This window comes from Boleophthalmus pectinirostris, unplaced genomic scaffold (assembly GCF_026225935.1).
Source record: "Boleophthalmus pectinirostris isolate CB_2022bp ecotype Guang Dong unplaced genomic scaffold, ASM2622593v1 HiC_scaffold_2, whole genome shotgun sequence".
Taxonomy (NCBI): Eukaryota; Metazoa; Chordata; class Actinopteri; order Gobiiformes; family Gobiidae; genus Boleophthalmus; species Boleophthalmus pectinirostris.
The window spans coordinates 8662683-8683542 of NW_026571152.1; the positions used below are offsets into that span (position 1 = coordinate 8662683).

The 20860-nt window shown below is 39.0% G+C and overlaps 2 protein-coding genes across 3 annotated transcripts; one reads left to right on the forward strand and one right to left on the reverse strand.

Annotated features, from left to right (window-relative positions):
- The first annotated feature begins 615 nt into the window (after positions 1-615).
- On the forward strand, positions 616-16228 carry LOC110158696 (protein FAM3C-like). 2 transcript variants are annotated; one of them, XR_008632408.1, is made up of 11 exons: positions 616-661; positions 7207-7239; positions 8018-8101; positions 8924-8965; positions 9599-9704; positions 9896-9954; positions 10084-10134; positions 10821-10905; positions 11632-11758; positions 14839-15502; positions 15544-16228. XR_008632408.1 is itself a non-coding variant. In XM_020923214.2 (10 exons), the coding sequence occupies exons 1-10, from the start codon at positions 643-645 to the stop codon at positions 14926-14928; spliced, it is 696 nt and encodes a 231-aa protein (XP_020778873.1). In that variant the 5' UTR covers positions 616-642; the 3' UTR covers positions 14929-16228. The 2 variants fall into 2 exon arrangements, 1 of the variants encoding a protein (XP_020778873.1); XM_020923214.2 differs by having other exon boundaries at positions 14839-16228.
- Positions 16229-16267: 39 nt separating this feature from the next.
- On the reverse strand, positions 16268-19658 carry LOC110158694 (muscarinic acetylcholine receptor M2-like). Its single transcript, XM_020923211.2, has 2 exons — positions 18761-19658; positions 16268-18035 (listed from the first exon to the last, which is right to left on the reverse strand). Exons 1-2 carry the CDS (start codon positions 19656-19658, stop codon positions 17632-17634), a joined length of 1302 nt encoding a protein of 433 aa, XP_020778870.1. The 3' UTR covers positions 16268-17631.
- Between the last annotated feature and the right edge of the window lie 1202 nt (positions 19659-20860).

Consider the following 20860-nt stretch of genomic DNA (forward strand, 5'->3'; position numbering starts at 1 on the left):
TGGTTTAGTCCTCATTTATTTCTGGTTTATAAAGTCTGTAGTTTAGTCCTGATGTAGCCCTGATCTAGGCTTGATTTAATCCTGATTTAGTCTTTGTTTAGTCCTGGTTTAGTTTTTGTGCAGCCTTGGTTTAGTCCTGGTTTATAGAGTCTATAGTTTAGTTCTAAAGTAGCCCTGATCGAGGCTTGATTTAATCCTATTTTAGTCCTGGTTTTGTTCTGGTTAGTCTTTGTTTGATCCTGTTTGGGTCTTGGTTTAGTCCTGATTTATTTCTGGTTTTTAGAGTCTATGGTTTAGTCCTGATCTGTCCTGATTTAGTCTTTGTTTAGTCCTGATTTATTCTTGGCTTAGTAATGGTTTAGTCCTGATTTATTCCTGGTTTATAGCGTCTATAGTTTAGTCCTTGATGTAGGCTTAATTTGGTCCTGGTTTAGTCCTGGTTTACTACTATAAACCTGCATATCTCCATTGTTTACATATTTTATAGCCTTCTGCTGCGACAGGTGGACTCTAACCAGATCCTCGCGTCCGATTGGTGGACTGGGTGAGAGGTGCCTTGTGATTGGTCAGCTGTGAGACAGGTGAAACAGGAAGGACTGGTTTGTGGAAGCAGCCTTCATTTGAGTGAGAGAAAGAGGAAGCATGCTGCAGGTCCGCATCGGTGAGTTCAAAACAAATTCATTTATTTTGTTTTATTAAATTTATACATCAATTTGAGTAAATAAAAATTGCTTAAAGTGCATATGACAGATTAGACTACACATTTCACTAAAATTAAATTATTTTATTATTAAATTTCACTCAAAATCTTGCCTAGTCATTTCTAGATTTGTACATTTGGAAAAGTTTTTAATTTTACTTCTTGTTTGGACTGTGCAGTAGATATGACATAAGTAGAAGCAGCTGTGGATGAAGTACTCAGGGTTGTTACATAAGTAAAAGTACAGATACAGGGGCAAAAAGTTTGTCAAGTAAAAGTATCAAATGAAAAAGTCTACTAAAGTAACAGTAAACTAAAAGTATTAAAATAAATGTTTAAATATGTACTTAAAGCAAATAAAGTACAAGTATTTAGCAGAGATTAATAGAATAATACATAGAATAATAATTTATAGAATAATTAAACCATGAAATTTAGTGATTTTGATTTAAAAAATGTACCTGATTTAAGCTGATTCAGCTGATTTTGTAATTTTTCTTGCTGTTTCTGTGTGTTTGGTTTGTTCAAATTTGGGACAGAAACTCAAATTAAATGTGCTAAAAAAAAGTCTCAGCCAGTTCAAGTACTTCAAAGTACTAAATTATAGTGGAGTAGAAAGTACAGATACTCGTTCTCATATGTAGTGAAGTAAAATTAAAAAGTATCCTCTGTAAAATGTATCTAAGTTAAGTACAGATACCTACGATTACCTAAAAAAGTGGTAGATGTAAAGTAATAATAATTGTTTCCTATCAACCAAGGCTGAAAACTTAAACTTAAACTTCAGAAAAATGCCATTGTTTTTTTTTTTTCTTTCTATGTTAATGACGTAGGTAGAGCTGTTTTAGAACTTTAGGTACTTATGTTCTTCTCAGCTTTTCTTTACAAACTGTCACTTAACTGATGTAAAACTATGGTAAATATGAAGCACAGGACAGAATGACCTTAATATTGTCTTCAAAAGCTTTATCAGGTCAGCCTTCAAAATGTAGAGCTTTTGGTATCAGTGCTTAGGGAACAGCAATGTGTAGAGAGGCCACACTGTTACCTTTAGAAAGTAACAGAAACATCACATAAGGAATTACATTTGTGGTTTAATTTTCTGAGAATGTACTTTCACAACTGTGGACAATTATAAAAGGTGATGATTTCTGACAGGCAGTTGCCATAAACACAAAGGTTCAAATCATTTATTGTCATATAAAGCTTGATCACTGTAGACTGGGAATTGGAAAAGATTAAACCAGGACTAAACCAGGGCTAAACTAGGTGTAAACCAGGACTGAACCAAGACTAAGCCAGGACTGAGCCAGGACTAAACCAGGACTAAGACAGGACTAAACCAGGTCTAAACCAGGTCCAAACCAGATCTAAACCAGGTCTAAACCAAGACTAAACCAGGCCTAAGCTAGGACTAAGCCAGGACTAAACCAGGTCTAAACCAGATTTAAACCAGATCTAAACCAGGACTAAACCATAAGGTTTGTAACAAATCTAGGTCTAAACCAGGATGAAACCAAGACTAGAGCAGGAGTAAACTAGGGCTAAATCAGGACAAAACAAGGACTAAATCAAGACGAAACTAGGTGCAAACCAGAACCAAACTAGGTCTAAACCAGGACTAAACCAAATCTAAACCAGGACTAAACCAGATCTAAACCAGGACTAAAGCAGAACTAATTAAGCTAAGAATAAATCAGAACTAAACCAGGACTAAATCAAGACAAAACTAGGTCTAAAGTACGCTTAAAGCAGGTCTAAACCAGAACAAAAAAAGACCACATTAGGTCTAAACCAGGATTAAACCAGGTCAAATAATTTCCCTTGTGGATCAATAAAGTTTGTCTAAGTCTAAGTCTAAAGCCTCTGCATTCCAGGAGTAAACCAACTTGTCTTATCTTATTTGCTTGTATTTAATTAAAGGTTAATTATTGCTTTAATGCCATACTGTGGAACATTCCATACCCATCAGAGCACCCTGAGGCTGCCCTATTTTCTGGGTGAGACATGCTATGACATCAGTTAATAGTCCTACAGTCAGAGAGATAGTACAGGTCAAATGACTGTGGCTTTAGGTGTGGTTGTGTAAATACAGCTGAACACTTGTCATTCACATATCACATCTAAGTTTTGTCTGTATGCTTTTGGATTATACTTGGTAAATATTATATAATGGATGGCTCTACGGTGCTACGGTGGCCACCTCAAATAGAGCTATAAAACCACCTGTAATTTTTACATCATTTTGAGTAAATAAAAAGTGCTTAAAGTGCATATGACAGATTAGACTACACATGTCACTAAAACAAAATTATTTTATTATTAAATTTCACTCAAAATCTTGCTTAGTCTTTTCTAGATTTGTACATTTGTAAAAGTTTTTAATTTTACTTCTTGTTTGGACTGGGCAGTAGATATGACATAAGTAGAAGCAGTTGTAGATGAAGTACTCAGTGTTGTTACTTCAGTAAAACAGGGGCAAAAAGTTACTCAAGTAATAGTAAGTATCAAATGAAAAAATCTACTAAAGTAAAAGTATTGAAATAAATGTTTAAATATCTGCTTAAAGAGTAAAAAGTACAAGTATTTTGCAGAGATTTATAGAATAATTAAAGCATGAAATATAGTGATTTTGATTTTTAAAAATGATTTAATAGATTTTTTAATTTTTCTTGCTGTTTTTGTATGTATGGTTTGTTCAAAGTTTTGACTGAAACTCAAATTAAATGTGCTAAAAAAAAGTCTCAGCCAGTTCAACTACTTCAAAGTACTAAATTATAGTGGAGTAGAAAGTAAAGATACTCGTTCTCATATGTAGTGAAGTAAAGTTAAAAAGTATCCACTGTAAAATGTATTTAAGTAAAGTACAGATACGATTACCTAAAAAAGTAGGTTAGAATAAGTCAGAATGTCTGTTTTTCGAGGTATTTTTGAGCTATAAAACCACCTGTAGTTGAATAAATATAAAGTAGAGCTTTTTAATGTCAACCAGTCCCTCAACCAAAAAGTTACATAGTGCACCTTTAAGACTTAACAAAAATGGACCACAGATATGACATAACTGTTATCTAGCAACCGTAATCATTAAAATATAAAGGCTAAATCATGGCTGTGATACAAAAAGTCTTTGTTAAATGAAACCTTCTTGGGCAACATGAATATGAACCACACCCATTTTAAATATCAAAACTATGATAATGTCACATGTGTCAGATAAACAAGTTTCCTTCCTCTGAGCAAGCAATAAAACTGTAGCACTGTAACAAAATAATTTTGAAAAATATACCAAAAAAATACTCTTGACAATAGCAGTCCCCAGTATCGATACTGTATCATCACATTAACAATACGATATATCGATATTTCAATATTTTTACTCAGCCCTATTAAACACAAACAGCATAATATGGTAAAACCTGATCCAGATGTGTTTTGTAACTATAGAACAACTTTGTAACAATTTATTTGTTAAGTTATATTTATTTATTAATTTATAATTTAAGTTTCATATTCTGAGCTGTTTTGGGCCAGTAAATGGTTTCATTACACCGGTTTAGACCAAAATGGGACATCTGCTGAATTGGTATCTTGGATGCTGATATCTGATACCAGTATGGTATCGGTGCATCCCTATTTATGATTAGACTAACGAGAATAATTGACAGCATCATTGTTTGTTTTTTAGTTTTAGGGTTTTTTTTTTGTTTTTGTTTTTGTTTATTTGTTTAGGGACAATGCACATAAAATAACACTAACCTATAAGAGGTCATATGTTTGCGCAGGTTCTAGCAAAATGGCTCATTTCCACCTTCAGTCCCTGGGCAGGTTGATGTCATACTGTACATACTGTTGTAGAAAAAAATATGCATTTCTCTTGTTGTTACAGCAGATAACAACAAGAGAAATGTGCCTAGGTCTGCCCTGGCCACAGACCAACAGCCTCTCCTGAGTCTCCTCTCTCCAGTCACCCCTTCTCTCCATCTCCCTCCCCAAGTCACTCCTTTCCATCTCTCCATCTCCCAGTATCTCCCCCAGAGCCCTCAAGCATCTCCTCCACAGCAGCTGAGCTCTGAGTATTTATACAGAAATACAAGTTACATACATATCAAAGCAGAGTGACTTTTGTTTCACAGACTTGTTATAAGTTATATTTGAGGACAGCTAGGACAACACATAGTTTCCTGAGGGTGGGGACAGTTGTGTCTGTTGAGCCTTTACACATGTTCATAATTGGTCTGGTCTCAGGTAGAAATCACATTCATTTACACGACAGGCAGACGACAGGCAGACTGAGAGAAATCTCTCTGCAATATAAATTTCCATCACACATGCCAATAAAATTCTAGCCAGGCTGACGTCACCTTGTGCCTCCACTCAATTTAATTTCTCTCCAGTGACAAGGTCAGGAATCGGAATACACTAGACGGTTTGCAAAAACCCCAGAAGTGCGAGTTCGGGCACGAGCCAATCAGCAAAGAGCCATACATTCTGTGTTGGCAACGATTCTCGAGAGAGAGAAGGATTTAAAGTCGGAACAAAGAGAATGTTTGGTGAATTTTATCAAGGGGAAAGACATTATTGCCCTTCTTCCTACAAGATTTGGGAAAAGTTTATATACCAGTTATCCCTGTTAGCTGTTCATTACATACGTCACAACCAAACCAAATAGCAGCGTAAAATTTAAAAAAGTACCCACTTACTGTCAGGCAAACGAATCCTAATGCTGCGAGGTCAGACGGTTTCCATGAAGTGAAACCAGGTGATGAATCAGGCTAATAAAATACAATGTATATTAATGCAATCATTCATCTATGAATTCAACAAATAAAACTTGTCCCATTCAATCTCAGTCACCACATCCATACATTATTTATATATTTACATGCTTATGTATTGTATATTATATTTAAATTCATGTTTAAGCGGTCACATAGGCATGGCATAGGTAGAGGTTTATTTACTTTTCTTGTCAGCTTCTTCTGTGCCAATTCTGTAACTCGCAAACCTGAAAACCACAAAGTCTTGGTTTATGCCACCTGCTTGTCTCCACACAGATGCTATTGTTTTGCCCACAATATGGAATTAAATGTATCTATTTTCATCATGTAGACAAACAACTGAGATCACCAGGTCAAGTTACCGATCAGATCTGTGGAGATGCAACCCAGCCCTCACAGCAACAATGCCTTGTTTTTCTGGACGTTTTTGAACAATAACATGTAACTTTATATTGAGGATCATTTCAGGCAAAGCAACCGATACTATGCAGCTGAGAACATCTTTCCCTTGAGGTGTGATGCTAACTGTAGGCTCTGCTCTGTCTGAAGTTCTATTAGACGGTCCCTTTAAACAGCACGTTGTGAAGGTTAAGGTGTTTGCCCCTGAAGGTGTTCTGTTTGTCTGTTGGTTTGGCCGTTGTTTGACGGTTTTTGCATCAGATTAGACCAGTTCCTTCCTGTTTGCAAAATCCCTTCTTTGCATCTGGTTGCATCCATTGATTAAAGAGGAATTAATCCAGGAAGTACCTGTCAGAGGACACAACACTGGACTGAACCACGACTGAACCAGGATTAAATCAGGACTAAACTAGGCCTGACTTGTCTAAACAAAAACAAAACCAAAAAAAAAAATAAAACTAAACCAGGTCTAAACCAGGACTACTCTAGTTCTAACTAGTCTAAACAAGAACAAAACCAAAAAACTAGAACTAAACCAGGACAAAATCAGGACTAAACCAGGACTAATCCAGAACTAAACCAGGACTAAAATAGGTCTAACTGGTTTAAATAAGAGCAAAACCAAAAAACTAGAAATAAACCAGGACTAAGTAGGACTTAAGAAGGACTAAACCAGGACTAAACTAGGACTTAAGTAGGACTAAAGCAGGGCTAAACTAGAACTAAACCAGGACTAAACCAAATCCAAATCTGGACTAAAACATCAGGTCTAAATCAGGACTAACCTAGGTCCAACTGGTCTAAATAAGAAAAAAAACAAGATATGTAAAGACTATGCAAGGATATAACCACTAAACTAGAACTAAACCAGGACTAAGCTAGAACTTAACCAGGACTGTACCAAGGATCAGGTCTAAGGATCAAGTCTAAAATCCCGTAACCAGGACTAAACAAACCAGAGTTCTAAACCAGGACTAAACCAAAACTGGAGCAGGACTAGGACTAAACCAGGATCAAGTAAGTCTGAATTAGAACTAAACCAGGACTAAACCAAGGCTTAAGCAGGTCTAAACTAGAACTTAGCCGGGTCTGAATCAGGACTAAACAAGAATCAATTTGGTCTACACTACACTACACTACACTACACTACACTACACTGCACTGCACTACACTACACTACACTGCACTACACTACACTGGAACTAAACCAGGAATAAACCAAGACTGAAGCAGGAGCCCAAACAAACTAAATATGATGTTATGTACTTTTACTTTACTTTTATTTTGTGTATTACATGTATCAGTAATTTTATATGTTTTATTTTTTAGGTCGATCTAATATGCCTCGCCCAAGCGTTTTGAGTAAGTGTCCAGTTGAGGGTTGAATTTCTTCATTGTTTTGCCCAAAGGCATAGCAACACTTCAACTTTTGTTTGTTACTCGACTGAACCAGAACTGAACCAGGAATGAACCAGGACTAAACCAGGTCTGAGCCAGGTCTGAGCCAGGTCTGAGCCAGAACTGAACAAGGACTGAACCAGGACTGAACCAGGACTGAACCAGGTCTAAGCCAGGACTAAACCAGGACTGTACCAGAACTGAACCAGGTCTGAGCCAAGACTAAACCAGGTCTGAGCCAAGACTAAACCAGGTCTGAGCCAGGACTGAACAAGGACTGAACCAGGATTAAACCAGGTCTGAGCCAGGACTGAACCAGGTCTGAGCCAGGACTGAACCAGAACTGAACGAGAACTGAACCAGGACTGAACCAGGACTGAACGAGAACTGAACCAGGACTGAACCAGGACTGAACCAGGACTGAACCAGGACTGAACCAAGACTGAACAGAACTAAACTGGGACTAAACCAGGTTTGAACCAGGACTGAACCAGGACTGAACCAGGACTGAACCAAGACTGAACAGAACTAAACTGGGACTAAACCAGGTTTGAACCAGGACTAAACCAGGTCTGAACCAGGACTAAACCAGGTCTGAACACGATCTAAACCAGGACTGAACCAGAACTAAACCAGGACTGAACCAGAACTAAACCAGGACTGAACGAAGTCTGAACCAATATTGTACCAGGTCTGAACCAGGATTGAACCAATTTTCATTTTCATTTTCTTTTTTTTTCAGGATTCTGGAGGTTTATAGCAGTGGCCCTGGTTGTGGCTTCCTTCTCCATCTTCCTGCTCCAGAAGTACAGTGAAATCATCAGTGGTAAGTCATTCATTTGTTTAAGGGTCAAAGGTCACATGGTGTCATTCAGCAGGGGCCAAATCAAACAAGGAAGTCAAGCTTTTCCTGCAGTATTTACATATAAAAGCAGGGCTAAACCAGGACTAAACTGGAACTAATCCATGACTAACTCAGGACTGCCCAGGACTAAACCATTCCTAAAGCAGGACCAAACCAGGACCAAAGCAGGATTAAATCATCATAAACAGGACTAAAGCAGGACTAAACCATAACTAAAGCAAGATTAAAACATAACGAAACCAGGATTGGAGCAGGACTAAAACAGGACTAAGCCAGGACTAAAGCAGGACTGAAGCAGGACTAAGGCAGGACTAAGGTGGGACTAAAGTGAGACTAAAGCAGGACTGAACCATAACAACCAGGACTAAAGCATTTCTAAACCAGGACTGAAGCAGGACTAAACCAGGACTAAACCAGAATTAAAGCAGGATTAAACCAGGATTAAAGTGGGACTAAACCAGGACTAAAGCAGAATTAAATCAGGCCTAAATCAGGACTGAAGCAGGACTAAACCAGGACTTAACTGGAACTAAACCGGGACTGAACTAACATAAGTTCCAACTAAGACTAATGCAAGATTAAAGCAGTGCTAAACCAGGAGTAAACCAGGACTAAACTAGAACTAAACCAGGATTAACTCAGGACTGTCCAGGACTAAATCAGGTCCAATGCAGGACCAGGACTGAACCAGGACTAAGTCAAAATTTAAATTGCACAAAAACATGTATGTTGAGTTAAGTTAAAAGTTATTATAAATGTCTGTTTTTTCCTCTTGTGTTGTAGTCGTGACAGTGCCAGAAAAGTTGAAGATGGAAAAGAAAACAGGTATTTTTCACTTATTTAATGTATTTCTATGTACCGTATTTTCCGGGACTATTAGACGCACTCTTAAACCTCCGACCCCATCAAAAAACGACTACACGCCCCACAATCCAGAGCGCACTATACACGATTCCACTCAGGTGTCCCAGCATGACTTCAGTAAACTACAAAGCCGCACCACCTGCAGTGCACACAAACATGCACGGAGCAGACAGCGACCATGCAGCGAAAAACACCCACAGCCACACTCATCACTCCACACGGACGAGGAACGGAAAGGAGGAACGAACCGAAAAAACTAGTGCAATGTGCCACTCTGAGCCACAACTGAACAACTGAGTCACTGTGAACACGCCAACAATCCAGCGGTCCCAGACAGCACCCTCCCTACACGCCACAACTGAACAACGCCGAGAGTCACCGTGAACGCCACAAACAAAGTCCCACTGACCCATCTAACTGTTGTGTTTTGTTTAAAGTCCGGTGCGGTTTATTTGTGAAAAAAGTTTGAAAATAGACCATTTAATGACAGTGCGTCTTATAAACCAGAGTGCCTAATAGCCCAGAAAATACGGTAGTTTTGTAATAATAAAACATTAAATGAAAATGAGAATTGCATAAACATGTCTGTTGCAGTAAACCCGTGTCCGACTCTGATCTGCTCCAAGGATCACTTCAGTTTTTACATTCAGAGTGGAGCCGCCAACGTTGTCCCGCCGAAAATCTGCTTTAGGAATCAGCTGTAGGTCTGAACTAAACCAGGGCTGAACCAGGACTGAACCAGGACCAAACCAGAACTGAAACAGTACTGAAAAAGCATTGAACTAGGACTGAACCAAGTCAACACCAAAACTAAACCAGGATTAAACCTGGTCTGTACCAGGACTGAACCAGAACTGAACCAGGACTCTTCTGTTCTTCTTATTTTTGCAGATTTCTGGGAAAAGAAAAGCAAAATACTGGAACTGGAATAAATGCAGTTATTCTAAATGGTCTGTATCCACCATAATGAAACATATAATATATTAGATGTTAGAATAATTTAATCCTGTATTTATTATTCAGTTTAAACACTAATACACATTTGAACATGTTTAATGTATGTGCATGTATATTGGTAGGAACAACTGGAGAGCTCGTGCACACAGGATACTACGACATGTATTCTGGAGGTAAGACAAGAACATTTAAACCAGGACTAAAACTGGGACTAAACTAGGGCTAAACCAGGATTAAACTGTAAATAAACCAAGACTAATTCAGGACTAAAACTGGGACTAAACTAGAGCTAAACCAGGTTTAAACTGTAAATAAACCAGATCTAATCCAGGACTAAAACTGGGACTAAACTAGGGCTAAACCAGGTTTAAACTGTAAATAAACCAGATCTAATCCAGGACTAAAACTGGGACTAAACTAGGGCTAAACCAGGTTTAAACTGTAAATAAACCAGATCTAATCCAGAACTAAAACTGGGACTAAACTAGGGCTAAACCAGGATTAAACTGTAAATAAACCAAGACTAATTCAGGACTAAAATTGGGACTAAACTAGAGCTCAGGTCTAATGGAGACCTAAACCAGGACTAAACAAGAATTTATAACAAAGTCAATAAAAAAGGTGATCATGACTACTGTCTGAAATATTAAAAGTGCACTACTTAACATTTTTGATGGAGGATACACCACCTGCTTGAGATGTAACAAGTAATAAGAACATCACCAGAACTTTTATTTTTTCATCTAATGCCAAACTGTAGAGGATTCCAGACAGAGCAATAACATCTCCAAGGAGACAAGTAGAAATGTTCCAGAATGCACCTTTAAAATCTTTATTATTGTGTTTTCTGTTGTTGCAGACTCGAAACCTCTGATCGAATTACTCCAAAAAACAGAAACTGGATCCATCATCTTAATGGCTTCATTTGATGAGCCCTCGTCAAAGTAAAGTCTATTAAAGAACTAAACCTGGACTAAACCAGAAATGAAACAGGACTAAATCAGGACTAAACCAGGACTAAACCAGGACTAAACTAGGACTACACTAGGACTAAACCAGGGCTGAAACAGGACTAAAACAAGACTAAATCAGGACTAAACCGGGACTAAATCAGGACTAAACCAGGATGGAAACAGGACAAAATCAGGACTAAACCAGGACTAAACTAGGACTAAATCAAGGCTTAAACAGGACTAAAACAGGACTAAATCAGGACTAAACAGTAACTAAATCAGGACTAATCCAGGACTGAAACAGAACTAAATCAGGACTAAATCAGGACTAAACCAGGACTGAATCAGGACTAAATCAGGACTAAATCAGGACTAAAGCAGGACTGAATCAGGACTAAATCAGGACTGAAACGGGACTAAACCAAGACTCAACCAGGAAAAAACAAGACTAAACCGGGATCAAACCAGGACAAAACTAGAATTAAAAGAGGACAGAACCAGGAGTAAACCAGAATTAAACCAGGACCAAAACAAGACTAAACCAGGACTAAACCAGGACTAAAGCCAGAATAAACCAGGACCAAACCAGATCTTAAAATCACCACCTCCAACTATTCTAACTTCTTCACAAACATTTCTGAAATAATAAGACAACAACATGAAACATGAATTCACTTTTTATTATTATTATTATTTTTTTTTTTACATTGTTTTTAGATTAAATGAAGAGGCACGGCAGTTGATCCTGGATTTGGGCAGCTCCTCGGTGAAGTCTCTTGGATTCAGGGATAACTGGATTTTTGTCGGTGGGAAAGGACTCAGGGTGAAGTCCACGTTTGAAAAGGTAACTCAAGTCTCAAGTGTTCAAACTCAGATTATACACGATCTTTGGAAAAGGCCCATATTACACTATTTTCCTGATTTGTTCTAATGTTGTTTCCTCATCACAAACAGACCTGGAGTTGTATTTTGTTTCATTCACACACGTTTAACACACAAACCCTGCAGATTTAGGAGTTTTTCTCTCAAACTGAAATCACTTTGTAACACCTTGTGATGTCATGGGGTGATACAGGCAGAGGTGGGTGATCAAGTAAGTCTCAAGTAAGTCTTTGATCTCAAATCCCAATTCAAAGACAGACAAGTCAGAAAGACAGAAATCATGCAAATGATTCTAGTGAAGGTGTGTGGGGTTTAAAAACACAGTGAGGCACTTCCTGTATTACCACGACATCACAAGGTGGAACGGATAGTTTTCTGTTTGAGAAAAGAACTCAGTCTAAATATGCAGTGTTTGTGTGTCAGACATGTGCGAATGAAACAAAACACAACTCCAGATCTGTTTGTGATGAGGAAACAACGTTACAACATAGCAGGGGTGGAACCAAGTCGTTGTTTTGCAAGTCTCAAGTAAGTCTCAAATCTTTGACCTCAAGTCCGAGTTAAGTCCCAAGTCAAATACAGGCAAGTCCAAGTCGAGTCTTGAGTCACTGGCCCATAAATCCAAGTCAAGTCCAAGTTGTCTACTTTGAGTTTCAAGTCAATTCAAGTCTTTAAACCAAAGCACCAAATATAGCTTAGATTTTTGCAATTTATATGACTTTTAAGATAAATTGTACTCATGAAGTGATAGTATATTTATATATGAGTATTTATAAAGTATGTAAGAGTTGTAGAAATGTTATTCTTTTTTAAACGTCTTGTCAAGATCTTATTGTGAATCATTATGGTCAGAATAGAAAGAATTCAGATTTAAAAGTGCTTCTCAAGTCTTCTCAAATCACTGACCTTCAAGTCCAAGTGGAGTCCCAGATCTTAGTCCATTTTATCAAGTCAAGTCTCAAGTCCTAAAAATAGTGACTCAAGTCTGACTTAAGTCCAAGTCATGACTTGCAAGTCCCCACCTCTGGATACAGGAAGTGCTCCACTGTGTACTTAAACATACACCACCCTTAGAATAATTTGGGTGATTTCCCAATATTCCCAATCAATACTGAAGTAACGGTAAACTACTGCTTCATGACATCACAAGGTGCGACAGAGCATTTTGAGCTTTGGAGATGTAAACAGACAAATAATAAAGAGTTACTCAAACATGTGTGAATGAAACAAAACTCCAGGTCTGTTTTTGAGGAGGTAATAACATTATAACATGGCTTAAGGGGTTACAAGAGTCAAGTTTGTGTAATATGAGATGTTTAAGACAGGAGCTATACTTGTGTACACTGTACTTGTGTCCCCAGATATGAAGTAAACATGCTCAAATCAAATCTACCTTTTACAGAACAATTCTAATGCTGATTTATTCTTATTTCTAAAAAACACTGGACATGATGGTAAGGTTGTTTATGTAATAATATGGTATTTTGGTTCTCAAGATGATTATCCAAGCAGAAAGCAGAAAGAGCCTCACATGACTCTCTCATTTGGGTTGCCAGGTTCAATAGTGAAATGCGGTTGGTTTTGAAGGTCCTATATTACACAAAATCAGTCAGAAATATACCCAGAGTTGTGTTTTGTCTCATATAGTAGTATCGAAATCCTTCATTATTAGTCTGTCTACATTTCCAAAGCTCAAACTGCTCTGTTCCACCTTCTGATGCCATGAAGCAGACGTTTTCAGGTTTTCAAGTTAACAGTTACCTTTTACCTTTTGTTTAGTAGAAATTAAGAATTCCTGGGTTGAAATCATGCAAATGATTCTAGTGAAGGTGTATGGAGTTTAAAAACACAGTGAGGCACTTCCTGTATTACCACGACATCACAAGGTGGAACGGATAGTTTTCTGTTTGAGAAAAGAACTCAGTCTAAATATGCAGTGTTTGTGTGTCAGACATGTGCGAATGAAACAAAACACAACTCCAGATCTGTTTGTGATGAGGAAACAACGTTACAACATAGCAGGGGTGAAACCAAGTCATTGTTTTGCAAGTCTCAAGTAAGTCTCAAATCTTTGACCTCAAGTCCGAGTTAAGTCCCAAGTCAAATACAGGCAAGTCCAAGTCGAGTCTTGAGTCACTGGCCCATAAATCCAAGTTAAGTCCAAGTCGTCTGCTTTGAGTTTCAAGTCATTCTAAATCTAAACCAAAGCACCAACTATAGTTTCAATTTAAAAAAAAATGACTTTTAAACTAAGCTATACTTAAAAAAATCATGGTATAATTTAAAAAATGTCTTGTCAAGATCTTAGTGTGAATCATCATGGTCAGAACAGAAAGAATTAAGATTTAAGAATGCTAAATAACACTTTGTCATGAAGAATCATGTTTTCTGTAGTTCCCTCTGTATTGTACTGTGTATTACTGTATTACATTTGAGGATACCATCTCACAGTACTTCAGTGACAAAAAGTAGAAAAGAGACAAGTGGGAGGGACATTCTCCAGTTTGTTCCTGTAAAATTAATCACACGTGTATGAACTGTAAAGAGAAAAGTATTTTCTAAAAACATACTTTTTTATGAGAAGCATCAAGTCTTCTCAAGTCACAGGCCTCACGTCCGAGTCAAGTCCCAAGTCACTGACCTTCAAGTCCAAGTCGAGTCCCAAGTCTTAGTCCATTTTATCAAGTCAAGTCTCAAGTCCTAAAAATAGTGACTCAAGTCTGAGAAAATAGCGTAATATGGTCGCTTTAACCTAAAATGTCTCTCTCTGATCTGAATGGTCACTCCCTAAACCCCAGAATCTGCACCAATCCTGAATCAGTGCTAGTGCAGCCTCTGCAGCTCAGTGAGGGAATTCTGGAGGTTCTGAGCTTTCACATGGCCTAATCCTAAAATGAGAATAAAGAGACAAACCTGGATCCTCTAACTGCAGGTTAAGGCTCTGGAGACACGGGTTCAGTTGTGATTCTAGTACTAGTAGTAATAGTAGTAGAGTAAGAGCTCAGGCTACACACAGTTTAAATATTGCTGTTTTTCTTTCAGCACATAAAGAATGACCCGAAAATGAACAAATACGAGACCTGGCCTGAACTCATCGAGCTCAGTGGCTGCATCCCCAAATACATGAGCTGAAGGAGCAAGAACTAAACCAGGACTATGAAAGAACGGGTCTCAGGAAAACTGGTTATGATCCTGGACTATGGAGGTCTGTTTTATAAGATTTTCATGATAGTTTGGAGGACTAAATCAGGACTGGACCACAATTGAAACTGGTCTAACCAAGAGCTATGTCAGGGAGGTCTGAACAAGGTCTATACCAGGACTATACTAGGACTAAAACAGGTCTAAACCATGACTAAAACAGGTCTTACCAAGACTACAAATTAAAACAGACTTAACAAGATTTAGGTTGGCTCTAAAACAAGTTTGAACAAAGTTTATACCAGGACTAAACCAGGTGTTAACATGGATTTTAAAGTTAGACCAAGACTAAACCAGGTCTAAACATGGACTAAATGAAACAGGACTAAACCAGGATTTAAATTATGTTAGACCAAGACTAAACCAGGTCTAAACAAACCAGGTCTAAACATGGACTATATAAGATTAGGCCAAGACTAAACCAGGTCTAAACATGGACTATATAAAATTAGATCAAGACTAAACCAGGTCTAAACATGAACTAAATGAAACGGGACTAAACCAGGTCTAAACATGGACTATAAGGTTAGACCAAGAGTAAACCAGGTCTAAACATGGACTACATAAGAATGGACCAAGACTTAAACAGGTGTAAACATGGACTAAATGAACCAAGACTAAACCAGGAGATCAGTGACGTTAAACCAAGACTAAACCAGGCCAAAACCAGATCAAACTAGGTGCAGACTTTTATTTTATGTTTTTAAATGTTTTAAGTACTTATAACCAAACTCAGGTCTAAAAAAAGTCTATGCTGTACAAGTTTTAAACAAGGACTTCTAATGTAATGTAATAACTGAAGAGAGTGACATCACGCTGGGGGTGGTCTACATGTATCTCTACGGTGAAATGTTCAGTGGTTACTATGGTGACACAATGTAAACATGACCAAAAACCTGTTCAGTCCCAGCCAGGTCAGTTCTCTCTGGTCAGATTGTGTTCAAATAAAACTGGGATTAAAGTCTACCAGAGCGTCTGTCAGAGCAGTGCCTCCAGTTAGCATAATGACATCAGCTCCGAAGTATCATTTGTGAATAAAATTTACTGTACTGTTTATGTATTACTGGTTATTTTGGGGGAGTTTGAAGGAAAACTTTACAAACACGGACACTGTCAAAATCAAACTGACTTGAGAATGTATTTAATAAAATGTTTTGTAAATATTTAAAACATGGGAACTTTACATGAAGAGTTTGTTGTATTTTAATTAAAATATTTTTGTAAAATAAAAGGTGTACAGTTGTCTGTCCCAGACCCAGATGGAAAAGCAGTTAACTTTATATGTGTTTTTACAGTCACTCTTTGTCTTATTTGGTTAATATTTAAACTTCAGCTTTGTTTATAACCTGGACACAGAGCAAAAAAATGCTGGGTGTGTTCTCTTAATATAGGGAATTTTCCTTGAAAGTGCATATGACTGTATGAGTGTAATGAAAAAGTAATTACCATCATTTTTACATTTTCTGATTTCCTCATCATTTACAGACCTGGAGTTGTGTTTTGTTTCATTCACACATGTTTAACACACAAATCCTGCATATTTTGTTCTTCCCTTGAATTGAAAACACTCTGTTACACTTTGTGATGTGACATCATGTGGTAATACAGGAAGTGCTCCACTGTGTTTTAAAACTCCAAACACCTACTACTACAACTAGAATCATTTGGATCATTTCAGACCTGGAATTGTTCATCTCTACTGAACTAAAGGTATAAAGGTAGCTGTTTACTTGAAAACTGCCACTACATGACATCACAAGGTGGAACAGAGAAACCTAGAATAAATACTGACCAAAGGTTCTATCGCACCAAACCAGTCAGAATTAGAAAAACATGAAAACTTGTCACATGCACTTTGAAGAGTCACTCTGTAAAGTTTAAGGTTCTGGATTATTGGAGATTGTTCCACGGTATGGCATTATGTATCTCAGTGGAGACAAGCAAGTAACAGTGCTTGGCCAAATTACAGGTAAGAGCTGTGGAGTGGAGACTGCACTCAGAGTCAGAATACATGTTTTATTTGTATTTCTGAGCAAATGCACTTCTACTGAAATAAATGGGTGTTTAATGCCATACTGTGGAACATTCTAGGCAAAGCAATAACAAAGAGATGAGTAGGTGAAGCAATTCTTACAAAAAAACAAAAAAAGTTACTAATGAACCTTTAACAAAAAATGTAATGAAAAATTTATATTTTACAAATTTGAAGAGCAATATGTGAATCTGGTGTATCTGGACCAGAAGGTGGCAGCAAAGTGTAGCTCTGCTGTGCTCTTTACAGATTAACGTTTTTGATTGAAGAAGAACTGAGGTTTGTGCAGTAAAACTCAATCAGGTCTAAGGCAAGACTAAACCAGGACTAAATAAGGAATAAACCAGGTCTAAATCAGGTCTAAACCAGGTCTAAACCAGGTGTAAACTGAGTCTAAACAGAGTCTAAACCAAGTCTAAACAGGAACTGGCCTATAATCATCTGTCTTTGCACTGGGACAGGTTGAAGAGGGTGGTGGTTGCAAAGTGTGTTGCAGATTTAAACCAGGACTCAATCCAGTTTAAAACAGGCCTAACGCAGGTCTAACACAGTCCTAACCCAGGTCTAATGCAGGTCTAAAGCAGGTTTAAGTAGGCCTATAATTATCTGTCCTTCCTGCCTTTGCACCTGAGCAGGCTGAAGTAGGTCTTCCTGAAGCGGTGGTTGCACAGGGCGTAGCAGCACGGGTTCATGGCAGAGTTGACGTAGCAGAGCCAGCAGCCGAGGCGCCACAGCTGCCTGGGGATGCACGTGTGACAGAAGGCTGCCACCAGAGCCATCACGTTGTACGGGGTCCATGTGATGATAAAGGCCAGTAAGATGGAGAAGATGGTCCGAGTAACACGCTGCTCTCGGGCCAGAACCCGTCTGTGTCTGCGATCTGTGGACCTGAGGCTGGGGCATGAGCGGCTGAACAGAGCTGAAGCCACCCTGTGGAGGTCCATGGTGCTGCTGCACTCTGGGTCCATGCGGTTCAGGTCAGAGACGTGGGAGGGAGACGAGTCAACTGTGAACACAACGTGTAGTACATGGGTTTATTTATGTGTAAACTGCATCAGATGTGAGCAACACTTAAATGTTCGTATGAGCTGAGCTGTTTGTTTTTTTTTCTCTTAACACATTAGCAAGTGAACCACTTAAAAAATAGGAAAAGATTTTTATAAGAACTAGTTTAACTAGTTATAATTTTAAAGTGCCTGGGATAAGACTCAAACCTGAGGAGCTTGCTCCTTTAGAATTCCTCCTCATGATTTAAAGCCATGATGATCTAAAGACTGTTGGAGCTGTTGATTTAACGTTTCTTTGCTCCCACAATTAAGATGAACTCTCTGCGTCTCTGAATGTTGTGGGTTGTCTTGGTTGACACACAGTACCTCTGGCCTGGCAGACCGGGGTGGTGATCCCTCTTTTTAAGAAAGGAGACCGAAGGGTGTGTACTACAGTGGTTTTCGTCCCAGTTTTCCCAACCAGTCCACATGTGCTTTATGGATGTGGAGGATGGAAGGAGGACCCAAGGAAGACCCAAGACACGCCGGAGGGACTATGTCTCTCTCTGGCCTGGGAACACCTTGGAGTTACCCCAGAGGAGCTGGAGGAAGTGTCTGGGTGAGGGAATTTAGGGAGTCCCATTAGATTGCTGCCCCAGCGACCCAGCCCAGCCCAGGATAAAGGGGAAGAAAATGGATGGATGGATTTTAAACAGAAAGTATCCACAATGCGTACCAACCATACCTGGACTCATCAACATCCTGTTGCGTCCATGTTTGGGCGTGCTGGCTTCTGATTGGTTGACGGTCTGCGACGCCTCCGACCTGATCTCCGGCTCACTACTCCAGCTCCTGTTCCTCTTGGCAGCATTTACATCTTTAAACGACGGACTTGAAAACCTCCTCCCGCTTCCCTCACCACTACACCCCCCACTATGCCCCGAACCCGCCCCGACCAAACGACTCCGACTGTGTGCCGACACTCTCCAGTACAGCCCCACCATGGCCAGAGCCGGGAGGTAGAAAGAAGGCACCGTGGTCCCTAGTGTCACCGCAGGACTTACTAACAACTGGATGTAGCAATCGTCTTCGGGCACGACTCTTTGCCCGCCGTTCCGTTGCCAGCACAAAATCGGTGGCGTCCACAATGTAAACGACAAAACCCACGCCGAGCCGATCATCGCCGCCGCCATCTTCCCCGTCCGCCATGTTGGATAACTTAGTGGTCGTGTCACACAGAAGTACCTATCCAAACTGATGATTAGCAAGTTCATGACCGACGCGCTGCTGAGGGCGTAGTCCAAAACTAACCACAAGTCACACACCGCTCCCCCTAGTGGCCAGTGTCCCAACAGCAGGTGCAAAGAAGACATATTCATGCAAAAAAGTCCAATGATGAGGTCCGCGATGGCCAAGCTGAGGAGGAAGTAGTTGTTGACGGTTCGGAGACGTCGGTTGACTTTGATTGACAGCAGGACCAGCGTGTTGCCGATGACAGTGATGAGGCTGAGGGATGCGGTTGCTGTGGAGATGAGGATCAGGGAGGTGGAGCTGTAGGTGACGGAGGAGGAAGAGGAAGCGTCTGAGGAGCGGGACGTGCCGCAGGAGGTGAAGGAGGAGTTTTGGTCCAGAGACTGATGCATGTCTCTGAAAGGAAAAAGAAGAAGAACAGATTTCATAGACCAAGATTAAAGGTCCTATATTATGCAAAATTAACTCTTATGAGCTTTAAGTCGTATTAGAATGTTGTCATCTTCTCAAAACAGACCTGGAGTTGTGTTTTGTTTCATTCACACATGTTTGAGTAACACTTTATTATTAATCTGTCTACATCTTCAAAGCTCAAAATGCTCCACCTTGTGATGTCAAATGAACAGCTACCTTTTACCTTTTAGTTCAGATGAGATTGGCAATTCAAGGGTTGAAATGGTTCATATGATTCTAGAGAAGGTGTATGGAGTTGAAAAACACAGGGGGACCCTTCCTGCATTAACCACATGACATCATAAGATGGAACAGAGTATTTTCTGTGTGAGCTCAGCCTACATATGCAGGGTTTGTGTGTTAAACATGTGCAAATGAAACAAAACACAATTTCAGGTTTGTTTTTGATGAGGAAACAACATTAGAACATAGATCAGAAAATTGAGTAATATGGACCCTTTAAGATGTCCAAAGGTTATTTAAAAAGCCAAAAAAAAAAAAAAAAAAAAAGATCACATAGGGTCTTTAAAATGTAGTTTAATTTGAATTTGGCATTTCCCAGTCTGTTTTCATTGTGTCCTTAGGCAAGACACTTTATCCAGTGTGTGTGGTTGGAGATGCTGTATGCACAGAATGACACCTGTAAGTGTAGAGTGAATAAATATAGCGGGCATATAGCAGTCATAACAGCTACATAAATAAACTAAAATGTTGCCGTAATATATTTTGATCAAATTCTTTATTATTCTGTGATCACTTCCCAAAGCAGAGCTACACTGGACAATATAATTAGAATAAAAATTACAACAATAATTACTACTACTACAACAACAACAACAGTGTTATACTTTAATGTTGAATGTCTCATATAGCCATTGAATCCCACTCTGAAGCTAAACATCACTGGTTGAAGGGTCAGATCCAATGACCCACAGGCTGGCAGTGTGATTCCAGCTCAAACAGAATGGTGTTACCTGTTGTTGTGTCCTTGGGCAAGACACTTAACCCATCTCGCCCCCCATTGTGTGCGTACACTGGTGTATGAAGATGTGTCTGAGTGGGTGAGTGGTTCTTTGAAGTGAAGTGTTGAGTGCCTTAAAGATGGAAAAGTGCTGTATAAAACTATGTGACCATTGACCAC

Excerpts from the sequence above, each read along its gene's own strand:
- LOC110158696 (XM_020923214.2), top strand. Across the intron at positions 8,966-9,598 it reads GAAGATGGAAAAGAAAACAG|TAAACCCGTGTCCGACTCTG; the intron begins GTATTTTTCACT and ends TGTCTGTTGCAG. Across the intron at positions 9,955-10,083 it reads AAATGCAGTTATTCTAAATG|GAACAACTGGAGAGCTCGTG; the intron begins GTCTGTATCCAC and ends GTATATTGGTAG.
- LOC110158694 (XM_020923211.2), bottom strand. The coding sequence starts at position 19,658 with ATGCATCAGTCTCTGGACCAAAACTCCTCCTTCACCTCCTGCGGCACG. Across the intron at positions 18,036-18,760 it reads CAGGATGTTGATGAGTCCAG|TTGACTCGTCTCCCTCCCAC; the intron begins GTATGGTTGGTA and ends TTGTGTTCACAG.